The 21,098-nt window shown below is 52.0% G+C and overlaps 1 protein-coding gene across 2 annotated transcripts in view; it reads right to left on the bottom strand.

Moving 5' to 3' along the window:
• Usp53 (ubiquitin specific peptidase 53) overlaps positions 1-21,098 on the bottom strand; it is a 60,122-nt gene that overhangs the window by 5,670 nt on the left and 33,354 nt on the right. The window contains exons 5-14 of one of the 2 annotated variants that reach the window (XM_078022182.1): positions 20,152-20,265; positions 20,000-20,082; positions 17,888-17,993; positions 17,280-17,426; positions 16,345-16,494; positions 14,802-14,964; positions 13,373-13,528; positions 12,155-12,301; positions 10,418-11,138; positions 9,423-9,499 (exon numbers count right to left, since the gene is read on the bottom strand). In XM_078022182.1, the coding sequence (XP_077878308.1) occupies positions 9,423-9,499; positions 10,418-11,138; positions 12,155-12,301; positions 13,373-13,528; positions 14,802-14,964; positions 16,345-16,494; positions 17,280-17,426; positions 17,888-17,993; positions 20,000-20,082; positions 20,152-20,265 (1,864 nt within the window). The other variant, XM_078022183.1, reaches the window with a different exon arrangement.

Consider the following 21,098-nt stretch of genomic DNA (forward strand, 5'->3'; position numbering starts at 1 on the left):
CGCACTGAAGTCTAGTGGATAGAGACATCTGGTGTCTGGGAATGACCAGTGGACATTTTCTTTGGTCATTTCCCCAGACACACAGTGAATCTCTATCCTGCTCTACCAAGACCCACACAGCACCTGAAACGGGTATTATCATTGTCAAGTTGGGCGCCAACAGAAATGCCTGTCAATCAAGGGGATCTCCTGACTAACGCCAATCCTGGAGTTCAGCCAGCTCCCCTGACCAACTCCCGTGGGACTAGGGACCCTAAAAATCCCTTTTCCTGTCCCAAACCCTTCCCTTCCTGCCATGAGCCCCATTAAATCCCACACGGTTTCTCCTTAGGCCCTTCTCCTGACCACTCTGCCGGTCTGATTGAATTCCCTCCAGGGATGAGTCTCAAATAAAGCCTCCTTCAGTGGTCTTTTTAAATCTGCCTCCTTTGGTCGCTGCCCCCTTGCCTGTCTCACAGGTGTGACGGCTAAGACGCCAATCAACCTGCTGACTGCAAGACATCCCAAAGAGACTCGGCCTAGAAGCCTTCTCCCCGCCTTGCATGCAGCAGCTGCCATCAACCCTAGGAGCTCTCTTTCCTTAGTCTAGTTCCAGCTGAAGCCAAAATCAGTTGTAGAGACAGGAAAATCAAGTCAGCTCAGGTGAGTCAGGCCGATTTTGCCGAGGGGTGAAATGTTATTCCTTCAGGGCCCTTCCTCCACCCCCTCCCCCTCCAGCCTGTGGCTAAGGTAGCCTGTCCCAGGAATGGCCCCTCCCTACAGGGAACACAAGGTTGTTAGGTGTCCTGGGCTGCTCCACCCTGCCCTTCCCCTGCCCACCTGTTTCTCACCTTTGGCCATCCCACTAGGCATTCCTGGGCCTAGTCACGTATGCAGGAAGGAGAAAGATAAGGGAGAAAAGGCAGGAGAAGAAAGGAAGCCTAGGAAACACAAAAAGGGCGAAGACCTCGACTCCTGGGATACCAGGACCCAGCTACGGCCCCCTCCTCTCTCCCTGGAGAAGTCTGTTTCCCCCTTTTTTAAAACCTGCTTTGCATGCTTGCCTCCGCGTGCTTCTCTAAAGTCAAACTCCAACACGGGAGTCACTGGCAACGGCCGCATCACAGCTCTCGGTGGACAGGACGCATCAGGGGCTCTGCTTTGGTTAATACTTTCCTGACTCTTGTTTTGTTCCTCTCTAATCATTTTAGACTTCTAAGTTTCCAGGCGGCTTACACCTTTCTGGGCAGGAAGAAGAACCCCCAACGAGACGCTGGCAGTCACCCCTGTTAGTTTATGTTACTTACTGTCTACAGCAACCTTATGAAGGAATCCTAGAAGTTTTGCAGATGAGGGGTCAGAGGCTTAGCCAGGCTAAGGAGCGATCCAAGATCTCACGGCCACCAAGGAACCATATCTGCATCGAGCCACGCCAACCCCTGAGGCCCCAGCTCTGATGTGCAACAGGCACCAAACCTGTTTGGTTTCGATATTAGTTTCGATAAGGTCACAAGAGAATCATGCAGTCGGACTCGTGAATCCACGCCTGGTCAGCGTGAGGTCTCAGACTCAGAACCCATCATTTCACCTGCTGCCTCCTTTTAACCACAGCTCCTGGGACCAGGGCCTCCCACAGGGGCCACCCTGCTGCTGTTGCCCCTGCAGGACACTGGAGGAGGGTCCACAGGAGGCCTCTGACACTGTCAATGCCCAGAGAAAAACACTACCCACATCAAGATCTCGCTCTACAAAATAGTACTTCAAAACAGCTCTCAAAAAAATGATCTTAACACATCTAGATGAGACTAATTTCCCTGTCAGGTGAAGTAGATCCAACCAATTACACCTGTGGGAACTAAGGACTGTTTCATAGGGTACAGATGAAGGGAGCGGAAACATCGGATTTTTTAGGAGTTTCACCTACTAGTGTGACAGTAGGAGCAAATGTGACTCCATTTTGTTTTATGGCTTCATCCTGTAAAATAACCATGCCAACCAGAAGGGTCAGGCCTGGGGCAAGATTTCTTTTCCTTTTCTTATAGAAACCTTTAACATTAGCAACTACCTAATGGGGCATTGTTCTATAACTAGGTAACGGGGCTCTGGTTCTGTAACTGGGGTGACTGGGCTAGCTGTGATTGGTTAGGCTTCCCTCCGCTTGACTGCACTCTCCTGCTTCTGTAACCTGGCTGGCTTGCATTGGCTGGACCCCCGAACATCCCTTTTGTGGTTTTCAGGCTTATAAGGAGCGCCCTTGAAATTGTTCGGGGCTGATCAGGGGAACAGCTTTATGTTCTGGTCAGCCGCCACCTGTGTGCTTCAATAAAGGCTTGATTCGATTATATGTGAGTGGTCTGGAGGTCAGTGTATGAAACCCTGGGACGAAGCTCTAACTGTAACACTAGCATCCCATTTCTGGGACAGCAAAGGCTTCATATCTGAGAATCAACTCCTTCATTTGCTAAGCAGGAGGGACCTGCAGCTACCGTTCACCAACAGAAAAATTGCATGAACCAGGGTATAAAAGCAACACAGAAGGAACTTTGGAGTTTGATAAATTTGTGAGTGCCACACCACTCACCTGTCTTGGAAACCAAACCCAGAGACTGCAGAGTGAGCCATGTTCCTACAACATGAGTACAATTTTCAGAAGTTTTAGGATGTACCAAGTGTCACATTATCCAATGCAGCAGTTTCCAAAGTGTGGCCACGAGGGCCGCCAGGACCCCCCCCCAAGGACCGCCCCCCCAGGCTATGCAGTCCAACTCTCTCACTCTGCCCCCAAGAGGTCACTGTCTCCAAGTGCGCTGACAGTCACACAAGGCTGCCAGTGTGAGAGAGGAGCGAGTCCCGGACCAGCAGGGACTGTGGCCTTCACAGCCACACACTTGTGGTCTTCAGAAAGCCAGTTTCACTGAAGCACGTTTAATGAAGCAGGACACAATGCTTCCTTCTATTAGTTAATTTATATGTTTTAAATTATTTTGGTGCATGAAAGAAGGAAGCATACATAAAGCACTTTTTTTCCTTCTCTTTTCTGGTGCTGGGGTTTGGACCCAAGCATGCATGCTCTACCACTGAGCCACACATCCCCAGTGTTTTACTTTGAGATGGGGCCTCACGGGTGGCCCAGGCTGGCCTTGAACCTTGCTTCTGTTGCCTGTGCCTCCTGAGCCACAGCATCACAGGCGTGCCAGCATAGTGGGCTTGCACGAAGTACCCTTGGTGCATATCTTGATATGACGGTTGTTTCAGGAACAGCACTCATGGGACAGTTTGAGCAGTGAGCTGCACCCAGCAGGTTTGTCCATGGAACCCACTTCTACCCCAGGAGATGCAGACCAACTGGGCACTGAGACTTGGGTTCTGCAGAAATGCTCTTGAAAATGAAGGAAGCGAACATGCCCCTAAAGGAAAGGGCTGGTGCAGTTCACCCCAGCGACGACTCGCGCCTCTGGGGGAAGTCAGCCTTGTTAACAGTGGGGACATGAACCAACGGGGTTCTCAAAAGACCGTTCAGTGAACAGCACTGGCACGGGGAGACTAGCGTGGCCTGGCAAGACGGGTTTCTCAGGGGGCGACACAGAGGCTGGAAGCTGTGCAGCAGAACGGCCCCCGGGGCATCAGGGAGGCCAGCATCTGTCACTGAGCTGCAGCATCAGAGTCACCTCCTGTGGGTCCAGAGCCCTCTGAGCCAGTCTGGAGGGCACTGCCTGTGGTGGCGTGCTGCAAACCAAGAACCCCCGTCTTCCCACCCATGTGTGGACAGATGAGCACCAGAGCAGGTGACTGCTACAGCGGGCATGAGCAGCGGCAGACGCAGTGGTCATGCCAGGTGTCTCGGGGGGCGGAAGACTGCCAATCCACCCCAGTCATCTCACTGGTAGCGTTTCCTGGGAAACAGTTATTTTCCACTTGAAATGTTATTTATGTCAGCATGTAACAGCTTTATCCTTCTCCACATGTATTTCCTAATGACTCACAGAGCAAATACTAATGACCTAATCCACAGAAACAAAAGTCCTCTGCGGTCACCAATGCTCTCTCACAGTGCCCAGAGACCCAGAGGCCAAAGGGCCTGAGAACGCTCTTCTGGCTGGCTGTCGGGCTGTCCTGAAGCCTGCCTCACGAGGGTCCTGCTAGGCAGACGGAGCCACGGCAGGGAGGTCGTGACCATGGCTGCACAGTGGGCAGCAGCGCGAACGCAGACCACACCCCAGCCCAGCAGGCACCTGCTGCATGCATGCCCACAGGTGGCTCTTGACATGCTCTACTGACACCCGGCGGCTGGTATGGGCATCAGATAACGGGCATAGACATAAGCAGGTGCCATGTGGCCAGCATCAGCCTGACCACCAAGCAACCGCAGCCCTTCTGTGCAGACCTGCCGTCCTGTGCCTGCAGCAGCCCTCCCCAGGCTGACCACCTGAGACCCCTCCATCTGTGCTGGCCAGGCAAACAGAGCAGTGGTCATCCTTTCACACGTGACAGGGAACTTTACCTTAGATGCTCTGTGATCTCTAAGTTGGTCCTCTGGGCACCTTACAAAACGCAGTCCCTCAAAATTCAGATGCAGTTTACATATAATTCACTAAAAGATATAAAAATTACTTGATGCAGCAAATCTGCACTTGATTATGATCAGACTCTGAAATTAAATCCAGGAAGAATTGACAAGAAATAAACTAAAGCTGGGTGTGGCGTTGTACGTCTGTAATACCAGCTACTTGGGAGGCTGAGGAAGAGTATCACAAGTTTGAGACCAGTCTTGGCAACTTACTGACACTCTGTCACAAAATAAAAAGGGCTGGGGATGTAGCTCAGTGGTAAAGCACCACGGTTCAATCCCTAATACCTAAAAAAAGAAACAAGCTAAGAAGTTATTGACCCTGGTTTGAGCATTTCACGTTGTACTAAGAAACCCAAACATCATTTTGTACCCAATAAATATAAAACACTATAATTTATCAATATATGATAAAAATTTTTTAACAAGAAAATATATTTCATCCTTACAAATAATGACTTAATTCTACCAAGGTAACGGCACAGTGGGCAGCAGGAGGCACTGATGACTTAGGGCTCTGGCAGGTGTGCGCCAAGAGCAGTGCCTTCAGAATCCCAGCAGCTTAACATCAACACGTTGTTCTGCCCTGCTGCTGACCAAGACGCTCTGTCTGCAGAGCCCTGGCTCCAGGGGCCTGCAAACCCAGAGAACCTGATCAAAACACCAGGCCAGAAGACTCTTCAGTGTTAGGACGGGGGCTCTAACTAATGCTACCTTGAAACTGCATTCAAAACAATTCTACAGCACAATATTCAAGAAATCAAAAGGTATGTTTTACCCAAAAAGATGAGTTTATAAGTTAAAAGGTCTCTGAGCAGTAACATCTAACTTCAGTCTAGATAATGCAAGCTTTATTCTTGGGCAGTGATATTTCAGAATATAGTGGCAATTATTAGTTTCACATTACTACAAACCCTAAGCATTCGGAGCTACAGTAAGCGCTGTAACTCCGCACTGCTCTGCTGTGCCTCGGCCTTCTCCCCTTCTCTCCTTCTCCACATGTGTACTTCCTTCCCTCTCTTCTGCACTCTTGGTGCCTGGCCTCTCCATGTGAATCCAGCCTGGCACCTCGCCTAGGCGTCGGACAGAGCTTCTCCAGGGACCGTCTCTATGCAACGCAGAGCAAAGGTTTGACAAACAAAGTTCACTTCTTCCCTTTTATCTCCTTTTAATTTTACTGTAATCTCTTTTTTTCCTTCAACTTTTTGTTTGGGAGTAGCTCAAAAAGTTCGCAGAAATCTAACGATGAAAATCAGCATGACGAAAACCTGTTTTTTAACCCAGAATCGCCTAATGTGAATACTTCACATTTTTTGCCTGAACCACACACCACAGGCTCACGGCCACACGTCTGTTCTGCCTCAGCTGCTTCCATGTCTGATGTGCCTCCACGGCTCCTGCTGCCCCACAGCGAATTCCACTCCAAGGCCACGCAGACCTGCAGCCCACTCTCCACCACCCGCCGTGTGGGATTTTTCCAGAGAAATTCCCTCTCCCATGCGCTCCTGGACCTTCTGGCCCCCACGGTGGGCACTGCAGATGCTCGCCGCCTCCTCAGCAATGCCCAGCCTCCCACGCTGTCTGGGTTGCCCCCCACTTCCCAGCTCTGCCGAGTGCCCCAGCCATGGCCCTGCCACGACCCCCAAGCCCTCCCAACCTCCAGAGCAGGTTCCTAACTGCCTCACGGGATCAGCCTACCTAGGCCACGGCCTCCACGTTCCTCTTCCTGTACCACCATGTGGCAGGTGGAGCCCGCTTTGGAGCGCCCCCCGAGGCTTGCTTCCCTCCAGTCACTCACGCTGTTATGGCTGTCACAAAAGCCAACTGCACAAGTCTTGAAGCCTCCCAACTCACTGCGTGGACACAGCTCTCCGCTGGGAGGTACATCTCCGCCAAGCAGAGTCTCTCCTGGGATGAAGGCCAGAGCACGCCAGCGTCCTGCCTGGAGGCCTGCCAGCCCACCCAGCCAGCCTGGTTCCCCAGAGCCCCTGCTGTCCCCCATGACACCCGAATGTGCGAGCCAGCCGGTGTGTGCCAACACAGGGCCTCTGCAAGCACGGGAGGGCTCCCTGACCTGCTGCTTCCTAACATGCTATCTCCTCGTCCTTCCAGCCTTCTCCTTCTTGTAGGTCAAGGCACCTGAAATTCTTTCCACTAGAAACTCATTTTAAAAGAGAGGCTAAAATATCTCACATGCACTGTGGGAAGTTCAAGCATTGCTACAGCTCCAGGCAGCACGAGAAGGGTCTGAGCAGAGCCCACACCTGCGCGGGCGGAGAAGAGCCCACGTGGAGCCCACACCTGCACAGGCTGCAGAGGTGATGGGACAGCCGCACTGTGAAAACGTGCAGCACTCACTGGGCAACACTCGCAAGGCTCCTTGGCTTTGTGGTCTCCTGCTGCCCCCAGGGGACTTCCAGTCCAGAAAGACTGATTCCAGGGCTAAGGCTGGGGCTCAGTGGTAGAGCACTTGCCTCACAATATGAGACCCTGGGTTCGATCCTTAGCACCACATAAAAATAAATAAGTAAAATACAGGTATTAAAAAAAAAAGAAGACTGATTCTAGAAATGGCTGACAGACTTACCTGCAGTGAATAAAAAACACTGGATGACACAGTCACTCAGAAGCAAGTCTGCCTCACTAAGACAGCCAGTGATTGGCACACGGTCGGTCACAGAACTGTGTCTGGCTCATGGGGACACAGAGTGGCTGGGGAGGTACAGGCCAGGACCAGCAGGCAGTGCTGCCATCTGCAGGGTGTGGCCCGAGCAGCAGGACCCTGCCGTTGCGTGAGACAGGGAGACTGCTATCAAAGCTGCACCCGGGAGGCCGTCACATGGACGGTGGCACCCCCTTTCTCCACTGAAAAGTCTTAACTGGGCCTCTCCAGAAACCTTCGCCCAGCTGGTTTTAGGACTGTCAGCAACAGAGCCCAATGTAGCCAACCTTCCTACTTTCGAGTCACCTGTTTACTTGGCCACTGGCAGAGAAGATACCAGCACTCCAGGTGCTAAACACGCCCTTACTAGTTTTCACAAACATATTCAGTATAGTTCTTTGAAGAAGTGTGCAAAGAAGGCCTCTGGCCTTGAGCTGGGCTTCACAGAGATGTCTACATTTTTAAGATAAGTTACAAATGGGCTCCATGGTAACAGCTGGCAGGGGGAGGGAAGAAGAGGAGAAGCAGCTCTCCCCTTCTCAGGTGTTGTCCTTGAAGGGTTAACGTGCCCAAAACAGTGAAAGAAAAAGCTGTGAACTTCTGCAGACTGTGAACTTCTGAGCCCCTCCCCTTACTGGGTATAAAACTCTGAAACTACCTCAACTCGGGTTCAGGGGATTGATTGATTACAGCAAAAGCTGTGCCCTCTGAGCCTGGCTGCAGCCAAGTACAACTGTTTCCTGATATCTTCGGTGCCTGGCCTTGTTTGTCCCTACAACACCTTGACTAGGGGTTTCCTCTGATAATATCCATATGGTGAAAGAAAATAATTTAAGGAGTTATCGCGCTCAACCTGGGAAAACCCCGCCACAGAAACGGTAGGGAGGGCTCAGGCGCGACCTTCAGCACACACCGTTCACAGCTGTTTGCTTCTGTGGAAAGCCTACCCCCCTCCTAAGTTCTGAACCCCGAGGCATGTCCCTGCAGCTCAGGCAGTGCTGTGCCCAGGTCCCTTGGGTGTCTCCCAAGGCAACCCACAGCTGCCAGCATTCCAGGATCCGTTCCCAGCCCACGGGCCACCACACAGACGCCCACCACTGCTCCCCTGTTCCCAATCTCAGCTCGTCCTGAAGCTGCCACCGACCTTCTCCCCATGTTCCCTTACCCCTAACTGGAGCTGTTGCTGCCGCCCCTGGCTGGCCTTCAGGCGGCCATGAACCTGCACTTTCTGCCCTCCCCTCCCCTCCTGATGCCCAGGCTGCCTGTGAGACTCGCAGTGGGACGTGAGCCGGCTCTCCACACGGCACCTCCACCTGCCCCCATGAGCCTGGACCCAGTGCTGCCCAGGAAGCCACACCACGCCAAGGACGGTCAACACCTGAGCTCTCCAGTAGCCTCACAGTGTGCCTGACCCAGATGCCGACCCACCCACCCACCCGATCTTCTGCCTGCAGCAGCTGTTCCTGCTCCTGCTCTGGCAGCCTTCGCCCCCGCCCTGCTGGCCCACTGCTGCCCTCTCCGACCCCGGCCTGCTGGCCCATGCCTACCCTCTTTATCCTTATTCCAGGGGAGACCTGGACACTCTGTCTCACATGCCTGCTATTTTGAAAAACGGGGGATGGTAAATCAGAAAGACCAACAGTCCTTAGGCCACAGCCCTGAAACCAGAGGGTCACGAGCTTCCCCTTGACAAACACAGAAACGTGCCTCTCGGGGAAGGGTCAGGTGGCAAAGGCCGCTCAGAGGTATTCCTGCCATGGCCAGTCCAGCCTGGGAGATGGGGCTAGGACCACAGCAAGGTTCCCAGGACCCGTCACACAGGAGCCCAGTGCAGCTGCCACCAGGGAAGAGAGTTGAGCATTTCATGCCTGAGCCAGCTGCTTAGGAGGCACAGAGACGTGCTGACAAGCACAGCCAGGAAGCCGCCAGCGGGGACACTGTGCTACCAACTGCAGAGACTGAAAGCCAGAGCCACGTCTGGGCCACAGGTGTAAAAACCACAGCGACAGAGCACGTAGACGTAAGAAGGTCGAGTCTCCTTTTTACTCCTATTACAACGTGACACGTAAACTGAAAAAAATGCATTATTGATATTTCAAACTTATCTTAAGATAATTTTTATAACCATATAGGATTTTCTTTTAGGTCCATGGTAACAGAAAACATTAACTAATCATGTCTTACTGCAACTCTCACAGACTAAATCACACTCACCTTCTGCGTGGCGTCTGCTCTGGTGGGAGGTACAGTCCGCATGCTCTGCGTGTGGGCTGCTCATCCTGATCCGGTCACTAGAAAACAAAACACGTGTGGAACACGGGGTGACTGTGGACCCTGGTTTGATCTAAAGGAACGGAAGGAAGGATCATGGTGAAGTCCCATTCCCCGCGCTAGGTCAGGGCCCAGGGTGCTCCATCCAACCCACACCTCAGCAGGCGCCAAGGCTGGGATCACCCTCAGCCTCCAGCAGGAGATGGGGCACGGAAGCAGACTCAGGAGCCCCCGCTGCAGAGGCGAGGCTGCACGTCCCCTCCTCCCACCCATCTGGCCACCTCTCCTGAGGGGTCTAATAAAATCACTCCCCATGCAAAGCTTCCTTAACTCTTTACAGAAATAATCTTTTAATAAAACCCAAGTGGCTGAATTCTATGAAACCCAGGCGCCAGGCAGGGCTGCGTCCTGTCACAGTGGTAAGGAGACGACTCTTCCAGAACTAGTCGGTGACAGCGAGAACAGCCCAGCTCTGAGCTGTGTTAGAGACGAGATAACCAGGCTCGCAGACTTCAGAATTAAAGCTTCGACTTATTATAACCCAGGGAGCTGGGGCTGTGGCTCAGTGGCAGAGCGCTCGCACAACGTGTGTGAGGCACTGGGTTCGATCCTCAGCACCACAAAAATAAATAAATAAAGGTATCCATCTATAACTAAAAAATCCCCCAACAAAAATAACCCAGGCAAGACCCACAGAAGAAACGCACAAGGAACAGGGATGGAAGCACTGGTACATTTCCATACTTTTCAAATTTCCTAAAAGTAAACAGTTCTTATTTCTGGAGTCGGTAACTGCCTACCAAAGCCCGGGGTCCTCAGCGTGCAAGAGGAGCCAAGCCACGTTCTCTGTGTTCAGCTGCTGTTATGCTTAACTCACCCCAAACAAATGGCCTCACACCACGGACACAAGAGGGTGGGGGGAGCCCCGGGTCTGTTACCTGCAAGTCCCTGCTTCTCCAGCAGCACCGCTGGCCACTGCTGGGCCACCCCCGTCGGCAGCTGCCGCGTCCAGGCTGGCAGACCCGTTGCTGACGTGGTCGCTGCTTTCATACCCAGACTCGGTCCTCTGCACCTGCCAGCCATCACCAGGAACCCCACGCTCCACGGGGCCTGCCCTGCTCTCTGCTCCCTTCCCGCCAGAGTCCAGGGAGCTCCTGCTTCCCGTCTCAGGCTTCCCTTCGTCCTCGTAGATGGTCACCAGCCCTTTCTGCTTTGTGCTCTGCTTGGACCAGCTGCCACAGGTCTGCTCCCGGGCCCCCTGGGGTCCATGGCTGATGTCCGCCTGGCGCTGTGGGCTGTGCTGCCTCTTCCCACTGTCACTGAAAACGCTGTCCACATTCAGGGCCTCCCTCAGGGGCCTCCACCCTCGGCCCCGGCTCCGGCTGCGGCCACCATGTCTGTCCCGAGAGCTCTGGCTGCTGTCTGGGCCACACCCAGCACCGCTGACCTTGCGGGCCGCTCTCTCTCCTGGAACAGGCGCCTGGGACTTGCTGGGACTCGCTGTCTGCCCAGCAGCTCGACTCTGAGAGGCCACGCGCTCCTGTCTACAGGGCCCCTTCCCTTGACTGTGGCAGAGCTGAGCGCTGTCCTGTCGCCTGAAGTCACTGGAGGCAGGTGGTGACCCGGGCTTGACATGTGAGAGCTCCTCATCAGACAGACCTTAAAAAGTGACCACAGGCAAAGACATGAATGGACCTCCCCACGCGGCAATGCTGCAGTCACACGCTGAGGACCCTTCAAAAAGAAGCGCTAGGTGGTTGCCAGGAGGACGGAAGTCAGTCACAATCTGCTGTGAGATTAAAGGACTTCAGCAGTGCTCCTTCATGCTTACTGAGAAGCACTTGAAAAAGAGATGGACTTTAAAAATGGCCCACAAGGGTAGAGCGCTCACCTAGCACGTGTGAGGCCCTGGGTTCGATCCTCAGCACCACATAAAATAAATAAATAAAGTGCAGGTATTGTGTCCTTCTACAACCAAAACCTAAACTAAAAAAAAAAAAGCCCACAAGGCGGACCACAAAGAAGTTTTTTAAAAAAATATCTCACAATCAACAAAAGTCCTAATACTTTCCATCTCACACACTGCAAAGCCCCAAATATCTAGCAAGCTGCTGCTGCTGCTGCTGCTGCTGCTGCTGCTGCTGCTGCGAGCAGAGATGAAGCTCAGGCCAGTGTGCAGGCCGTGGGGTCCGGGGGCAGTGCAGCTGTGGCCGCCCACCAGGCCAGGCAGAGCTGCCATGGCGACTCCCCAGGTGCCACACCCGGTGACCAGCACACAAGGCGGCAGGAGAGCACCTGTGTGCGTCTGTCTGCACCAGCTCAAGGACGCCGCGTCCAGAAGGAAGAGCACAAGGCCAGAGAGCAGCCTGTGAGAGGCGAAGGCCCGTGAACACAGGGAGGGCCAGAGCCGTCCCTCGTGTAACCCCCTCGCAGTCTCACGTGCCACATGAGGGAATACGTTCCCTACAAAAGGTGAAAACATGGAAACCGGAACACTCAGCCCCAGCTTAGGCTTGAGTGGGCCTTCTAGGCTGGGTACAGGTGTGCTGAGAAACACACCGACACACAGAACGTGCACTCAGGCGCTGGTCCACTGCCGTTCCCAAGCTACAGAATTCCATTTCAGAAGGAGACTTCGGGCAGTGTCTTCAAGGGAAGGGCACACCTGGACTCACCTCTGTGCCGGGCCGTGTCCTTCCTCTGTGTCTGCTCGAGAGCTCTCCACTGGGCAGAAAGCAAGCTTCTCTGCCGCCTGGCTCTCAGAGCACATTCTCTGGAGAGGTCTTTCACCTTTTCCCTTTGATCACCATGGCTTAGCTTAACTGCAAAAGAAACATCCTACAGTGACAGATCATTTCCAAACTGTTCAACAAAAGTGAACACTCAGCTAAAACTGATGATCCTGTATTTAAAACCACCACCTCAAGTACACAATGAACTCATTTTCGGCCTAACTACACACTTGCTGACTTCTCCTGCCCCCTGGAGACAGTTTCTTTCAACACTTCTGAGAGAGACCCTGGAGTGAGTGAAAAAAAAAAAGAAACGTGCCATCAAAATAATAAGGACACAGGTGACGCCTGGCCCCCCGCTTGTGGGCACAGCTCTGCAGGTCTTGCTCTCTGAATTTTTTGAAATGGGCAGAGTCACTATCCCCATTTCAGTTAAGGAAATGGAGCACTGAGAAATCAAAGCGAGTCCACATTCCTACAGCTCGAGAACAGAGCGTGGACCAAACTTAGCTGCTTCAGCACAAGCCCAGGCGGCTAACGGAGGTGCCCAGGAGAACCAAAGGACACGAAGACCACACCATCCTGACCACGGAGAAAGGGTTGGGGGGAACCCGGGCTGTGCTGTGGGTCAGGGCTCCCAGGGCCACCCACAGAGGACTCCAGGTGCCCCCTTCCTAGCTGAAAGGCCACAGGCACTGGCAGACATGACTTCATCAGCATGTTTAGAAGGTGCTCCTAAGTCCCCCTCAACGCCCACATGACTCGGTTTTCCTATTTCTAAATCCTAACTATACATAGTACAGCAGCAGCAGCAGCTTGCCAGACGTTTTACTTGGGACAAAAATTGCAAGACGTGCCTTGTGGGAATCAAAATCATGGATGACGACAAGCGGGAGTGAACACAGGCAGAGTGATGTGCACCTCCTCGGCTGCACTCGCCAACAGCACCTGAGAGCCTGGCACACCACTGTCTGGGCCTGGCTGAGGAGGGCCCACTCACAGCTGTCCAGCAACTTGCCAGTCTCAGCTGGCCCCAGCCTGGAGTCTGGCCGCCAGTCTCTCCAGGGCCAGGAAGGCCAGCTGAGCACCATGCACCATGCCTCAGGAACTCGGTGAGAAGGATAGGGGAAAGCAGAGGCAGAGGGGCCACCACATACGTACCCGCTCCTCTCCCTCCGCTTGCTTGAACGGGGCTCCGATTAAATGACGACACCTCACTCTGAGGGTTCTGACCTCCTCTCAGTTCTCCGAGACCGTGACCGGTACACTCATTTTCTTTGCAACTATCTGACTTATGAATTGTAGACTTTTCACATCCTTAAAAAGAGAAATAAAAATGTACCATTTTCTTCCTTTGCATTAGGAGAAAAGATGCTGGCATCACTTTTTTGGGGGGTGGGTACCAGGGACTGAACTCAGAGACGCTCCACCACTGAGCCACATCCCCAGCCCTATTTTGTATTTTATTTAGGTAGCTTGCTACCTCACTTTTGCTTAGGCTGGCTTTGAACTCATGATCCTCCTGCCTCAGCCTCCTGAGCCACTGGGATACAGGCATGCGCCCCCGTGCCCAGCTGCCTGCTCACGCCTGCAGACACTGCTAGCACTGAGGGCAGAACTACTTCACACTTCTCTGCTCCACACTCTGGAGGGCCCTAGGCCCCGTCTACCCAATCACCAGAAAGCTCAATATTTACCACTAGGAGGCGCTACCAGCGAGGCAGCCTAGGCACCTGTGACCAGGATAGCAGGTGATCCTCCAGGTGCCCTGGGCCCACTGATGATGGTGGGTGACCCTACAGTTGCCCTGGGGCCACGAAAGGGAGTGTGGGTGACCCTACAAGTGCCTAGGGCCATTGACAGGAGATGGTGGGTGACCTATAGTTGCTCAGGGGTCACTGACGGAGTGATGGGTGAACCTACAAGTGCTCTGGGCACTGACAGGGGATGGTGGGTGACACTACAGGTGTTCAGGGGCCACTGATGGGGGAAGGTGGGTGACCCTACAGGTGACCTAGGGCCACTTATGGATGGTGGGTGACCCCTAGGTGCTCCAGAGCCACCACAGGGTAGTAACCCCTAAATGGGACCAATGACACACAAAGGCTCCTTCTAAAGGCTACAAAGGGCTGGGTGTGGCTAGCGGCAGAGCCCTGCCTGGCATGTAAGGCCCTGGGTTCCGGCCCAAGCACTGTAAATAAGAACAAAGCACACTAGAAGGGCCTGAGCCCCATTACTGAAGCTCAATTTTCAAGTTATTCTCTCCCCCACCCTGCCTCTCCACACACACACACACACACACACACACACACACACACACACACACTGGGGACTGAAGCCAGGGATGCTCTTCCATTGAGCTTCATCCACAGCCTCCACCTGCCGTTTTTAATTTTATACTGACAACAGAACCTTGCTAAGTTGCTGAGGCTAGCTTGAACCCACTATCCTCCTGCCTCGGCCTCCTGAGTAGCTGGGGCCATAAAAGTGGTCACTATACCCGGGCTCAATGTTCACTTATATCCAGTATAAATATTCCTAGTTGATTCTGATAATAGAAAAACACCAAAAAGTTTTTTAAAAGAATTACCCATATTTTCTGCAACAGATTTGTAATGTGACCAGGTGACCACCTGCCTGAGAGCATCTTCAGTGGAAACTGCCGTGCCGTCTGGGTTGGCGTAAAACAAGAGCAGCGGCTGGAAGTGACCCCGGGTGCATTTGGAGACCACGTCTTTCCACCTGGCTCCAACCTTTGCAGAGCGCAAGGGACAGAAACAAAAGGAAAGCCCGTGGTCAGCGAGAGCATGGAGCAGGAGTGGACGAGCATCTCAAGAGCACTGCAGGCGTTCCGAGCCAGCAGCCCCTTGGCATACCAACCAGCATCCTGCAAGGAGGACACATAGAGGGCGTCATGCCTGTTCCTCTGGAATTTGACGGGGTGACTCGATAGGCTTTCTATCCGAAGAGGTGGTATTAAAGTTTAAAAAGATTTCCATGTAAGTGGCTGATCTTTTTTTTTTTTTTTTTTTAATCACTGCTGCTGTATCTCTTTTATTTCCTGGATGGGAAATAAAATACATCCTCAAATATATGGAATAAATAACACCTTCAGGGTTGACTGGTATCCTAGCATATGTGACACTGCAAGTTAGGCTGACTGACTTTTGACAAGGATTCAAGGCCACTCGGTGGAGAAACAGAAGCAGGTCTGCTCCACAAATGGGGCTGGAAGCTGGACAGCCAGCCAGGGGAGAAGAGCTCTGGCCCATTGCCCCAAGGAAAAACCAACTCCAACTACAAAACGTCCAGAGAAAAATAACTGAGAAAATCTTTACAACATGTGGACAGCAAAGATTAGAACCAAATGAACAGTAGAAGAAAATTTTAACAAAATGGACTTTGTTAAAATTAATTAATAACTTCTGCTCTTGCAAAGACACACTGCTAAGCTTTAAAATAAGCAATAAAAATCTAATAAAGAACTGGTGTAGAGAATAAAGAATTTCTCCAGCTTATTAGTAAGAAGACAATCCAACTGGAAATGATTTTTACCAACAGCCTTAACACTTTTCTAACACCTGATAGTGTAGATTTTGATCAACAGCCTTGGTATTTTCCAATACCTGATTAACACAGATCAGTGCCCCTACCCAATAGCTATACAAGCCCCTAGACTAGTGCACTTAAGTGGTAATCTGCTGTCAGATGGCCCCCTCGGGCCCCGCCAGGCTTTTTTCTTCTCACTTTAAATAAATCCTTTCTTTCATTGTCTATAGATTTCATTCTTTGAATTCTATGAGACAAGAATCCAAAAAGAAACTGGTGATAGACTACTGGGGTCTGCTTCAATCCCAACAGGCACAGCCCAACACTGTGAAGAATCCGGCTCTGCTGGCTGTGGCCGGTGGAGCTGGCGCCAGCAGGCATTTCCTGCTGTGACTGGCTGCCAACACCAAAGAGCTTTCTCAGCCACAGAGGCCTTCGGCTTGTGCAGAGGCAGAGAATCTGGTTTCATCTCAAACCCGGTTTCACTATTACTTCATGTAATAATTCCATCATTTCGTATAGTTATATAATTTATTCCTAAAAAGAACTATCGAAATAGTTCTCCCAGCTAGTGAAAGCCTCACCTCTTTCACATTCGCATCATCAAAAAACACCCACTTGGAGCTCTTGGTGTGGAAGGCGAAGGCACAGTAGTGCCGGCTGGCGTAGCAGATCAGGCCCACCAGGTGCAGCTCACTGCTCCGGGCGCTCTCGTCAGTGACCCTGTAGAACAGCTGTTGAGAAACCGGTTGGCAGTTCACCACTAAGTCCTAGGACTCATGAGTCTGTGGAGACTGCGCTCCATCAAGTGCAGGTGGTTTGTGCAGGGCCAGCACATGGCCAGCCCTAACAGACAGTGAGCTCCATCGCACTCCCGGCAAACCACACATGTGAACATACGTTAAAGTATTTCCTGAAGTACACCTATCTAAAATCTTAACTAACATAAACCAGCTACAATATATTAAGAGAATAATAGTGAAGCATATCGAGAGATCAGTGTTACAGGTGGATCTTACATTTTTTTTTTTAGAGAGAGAGAGAGAGAGAGAGAGAGAGAGAGAGAGAGAGAGAGAGAGAGAGAGAGAGTTTTTAATATTTATTTTTTAGTTTTCGGCAGACACAACATCTTTATTTGTATGTGGTGCTGAGGATCAAACCCGGGCCACACAGATGCCAGGCGAGCACGCTACCGCTTGAGCCACATCCCCAGCCCTGAATCTTACATCTTAAAGCCTTTTCCAGGTTAACACTGACTATGGATGAAATCACACTGTCACTGTCATTCAGGGCAAAAGGCATGATGGAGTTTGGTCTGCAACTGAAAGCTATTCTGAGCTTTGTGAGAAAAATATCACCTGAGCCAAGTAGATCTGTCTGTGCCACACTACCCAGAAATATCAGTATTTTCTTTAAAAGAGTCTAGGTTCTAGAAAGCAAAACTATGTGTATCACAACACACGAAGGTGTTCAGAGGAATTTAAAATAAAAGGGAAAAGAAGGAACAGAGGTACACTACCCCAGGAAGATAGAGGTGTGTCGCTAGGTTCCGGACGACGTCCTCAGTCAGGTCAGAATGCTCCGAGTCCCAGACCAAACCAATCGTGACAATCTCTGGGCAGTTCATTAAAACACGGCGGATTTTTATTTTTTGGCCACAATTACTCTAAAGAAAAACACAAAAGGCAAGTTTTGAAATTATGCAATTTACGTTATACAAAGACCATCTGAACTAATTTTTTTCCCTGAGAAATTGCTAATCTCTTCTAATAACTGATTAAAAAGGAAGTTTACTTCAAATCAAAATATTCTTTGGTATTTTTGTAGATGTGTTAAAACAAGAATGTAGCCTAAAGAAAGCAGGTAAAAGCTAGTACCAATATTAGATGAGAAAAGAATATCATTTATCATGTCTATTCAAAGAAAGAAGAGAAACCTCTTTAAACTCGAGTGTTAAATCCCAGAACTTCCAAAAAATTGAATGGCATGTGCTGCTTTAAATCTCCTGACCAAATACAAGTTTTTAAAAGAAACAGAGCTAGGACAAATGGCTCCTGTGTGGAGCCAGCACGCGACTTGCACCCCTCAGCTGACCCTGCACAGGGCCCACACCCAGACCCTGCTCACGGGGCACTTCCTGTAGTCGCCGGCTGTGTTGGCTGCTTGCAGCAGTTCCGCAAACATTTCAGGCCTGAAGCGTTCGTGCCTCTCCAGCATTCTCTCAACTTCATTGCTACAAAAAAAAGCAGCAGTCCCAATGTGGCCTGTGGACTGAAAACAGATCAGTACGTGACCCGGGAACATCACGCAGCTGGCCCAGGTGCAGCCGCTTCCCTACCTCACCAGGGCCGAGCCTGGACAATCAGCCTCACGTGAATCTCCACGCGGTGGAAACTGCAGCAGGTGCGTGATGAAAAGCCAGGTCAGGTGGGCATGGGCGTGAAGTTGGGTCCCCCACAGGGGCCAGACGCTGGGACCTGAGGCACCCCAGGTAAGCACTAGAGCCCACACTTGGCCCCAACAAGAGAGCAAGATCTCAGGACAGGCTCTGGGCCCCAGTCCCAGAGACAAGGATACCAACTGCACGAACCCTCAGAAGAAGGCAGAGTCACCACCTGCCTGGCTTCGGCTCCCCTGAGGAGGCTGGTCACACTGACGGAGCCCACAGGCCCCCCATGTGGGTAAGGGTGTCGCCACTCACCTCCCCAGAGTCACTCCTCACATGGGGTGGTGAACACCAGAAGAGCTCTCTAACGTGCTCAGAGGGACGCGAAGGCAGCACTGTCCACCTGCTCTCCATCCCAGAGTCCAGTTCTGCACAGCCAACAGCTCACGGGGCTTGAGGGCGTCAGCGCCCTCCAGGAGCAAGGCTGGACCTCGGAGCAGTGGCCCACCACACACTCCTGAGGTCGCTGTGCAGTGGCAGACCAGCTTTCCATCCTGACTCACTTCAACCCCAGCTGCCCACTTCTGCTGCTGTTGAGATCAAAATCAACAACTCACACACAGCCTGGCATGTGGCGAGCATCCACAGTCCACGTCCACTGCTCACTCCCAACTAGAGAGGCCCTCTAAACAAGCACATGCGTAAGTGGGCTCCGAGTCTGAGAGCCAGTGGGACCACTGATGGGGTCTCCTTATCTAGTTGCTGCTTGGGGTTGTGCCGTTTTAGAAGCAGAGTAAGATTTTGTAGCCTTTAGCTCCTGGTCTCTCCCCACTCCAATGCCATTCTGTTTTGCGTGCACACTGACAGTGGACTGACCACCCACGGCGACCAACCAGACCTCAGAGCCTGCTGCCCCACCAGAGCTCCCAGCCCTGCTTGTGGGTGCATGTGAGACACTAAACAGGATGACCTTTGAGAGACACTGCAGAGCTGCGAGCTCAGATAGGAGCAAAGGGCCTGTGCTCACTCTGCCAAGGTCTGGCCGGTGCCCTGACTCATGCTTCACCTGCCACACAGAAGCTTCTGCTTCCACGTTCTGAGTCTCTTCACTTTCCACCACACAGCACCTGGGCTCTCAAAAACTTGGGAAATGGCAGATAGTTCCCAGGGTCATCGGCCACCTCTGGGGTCAGGTCTGGACCTGTCACCAGTTTTTGATCCTTAGTAGATGAGCAGCAGGCCGAGGCTGGTGACAAGGCTGAGGCCACAAATGCCCTGGGTGAGGATGCTCTGGCACCCATTTTCCCTCCCTCAGGAAGGGAGAGTAAGACACTGTCCACACTCCGCTGACCAGAGTTTGCCATTTGATCTCCCTTCACAGTCCCAAGACCTTGCTAGAAATATAAACAGAGATTTTGAGTAATATCTTGTGCATGTCACTGACACACACAGGCTGAGCACCCTAATCTGAAAATCCAGAATTTGAAATGCTCCAAACTCCAACGCTTCTTGAACAGTGACACAGTGCCACCAACAGAAAACCCCAGGCCTGACCTCACGTGACAGGGCACAGTTGCAGCTCAGGCCTGGAGAGCACTTGTAGAACCACTCGGGCTGTGCAAGAGGTGGATGGACATGAATGGGATCTGTTGTTTAGACTGGGTCCCTCCCCCAGATGCTCACGATGGACATCAGACAGTTCCAACTCTGAAATCCAAACAGCTGGTCCCATGCAGCCTGGGCAGGGTAACCACCGGCAAGAGGCTGGAGGAAGCACTGAGGAGAGGTGCTCTACCCGCAGCTGCACAGCAGTCCACACACCGTGACTTACAGAATCAATACCAGGCTCTTACCAGAGGGCTGTGGTGGAGATGTACCGCACGAACTCCGTGAAAGGCAGAGGATCTGAAGAGGCTCCACAGCTGCGGCACACGCACTAGGGGTGACACACAGGTTAGTCCATGAGTGACCAGGCAAGGCCCCCGCAGGGCAGCTGCTGCCTCACCTGCTCATACAGGGTCATGGCGAACTTCTGGTGGGCTATGCAGGACCTGGAGGTGCACATGTCTGCGTCTCTGCTCGGCACCAGGTGGAAGTGGATCCGCTCCAGGATGTTCTCCTAATTCAAAAACAGACAGTCGGGCTGCCCTTGCAGGAGCACTGCGAAGCCTCACTCTCGCTGAACCGTCCAGTGTGACACGGGAGCTGGGACAGTCAGTTCCGTGTTCCTCACAAATCTACTCCCCAACACCGGGGGCGGGGGGAGTAACAGGAGAACTCTCACAAAGATCTCAAAGTCCTTCCAGAGCCAACCTGCAGTGACCCTTGGCGGCTGACCTGGATTTAATATTAGAAAACAGTGCAGTCTCTGCTCCTGGTTTCCTCACCTGTAGAAACTCAGGTGCTTTTTAAAATCCTGCTTGGACCCACTGGCCGGCCGATACAGCCTGAAACACTGATGGTGGAGAGGGACCCCCACTCACAGGAATCCTGAGAAACTGACCACGTGCATTCACTCTCCAACTGTACCTAGGTGAGCCCACATCTCCCTTCTCTGCCTCAAGACATCTGAAACTGTTCAATTATTGAAGCCCTGATTTCTGGACACTATGAATTTTGATGAGCAGGTATGAGTAAACTTCACTTAAAAGAAAGTAAAACTAAGGTTCAGTATTGTTCAAAACATTTGTTTTAAGAAATGGGTCAAATATAAATAGGAAACACCAGGAGTGCCCATCCCTGAGCACACCTCTGACACAGCGGCGGAGCAGGCGAGGCCAGGCTGGTCCTGCCATGAGGGAGACCTGGCAGCACAGGCCACTTGTGCCCCACCCCACACTCCACAGGAACTCGGGCACCCACTGGAGTGCTTTGGGCAGACACTACTTGATAAGTAGGTCTTAATTTGATCTTTGACAAAATGATAGATAAAAAAGTCCTACTTAAGGAACG

The sequence above is a fragment of the Ictidomys tridecemlineatus genome, chromosome 9 (genome assembly GCF_052094955.1).
Source record: "Ictidomys tridecemlineatus isolate mIctTri1 chromosome 9, mIctTri1.hap1, whole genome shotgun sequence".
Taxonomy (NCBI): domain Eukaryota; kingdom Metazoa; phylum Chordata; class Mammalia; order Rodentia; family Sciuridae; genus Ictidomys; species Ictidomys tridecemlineatus.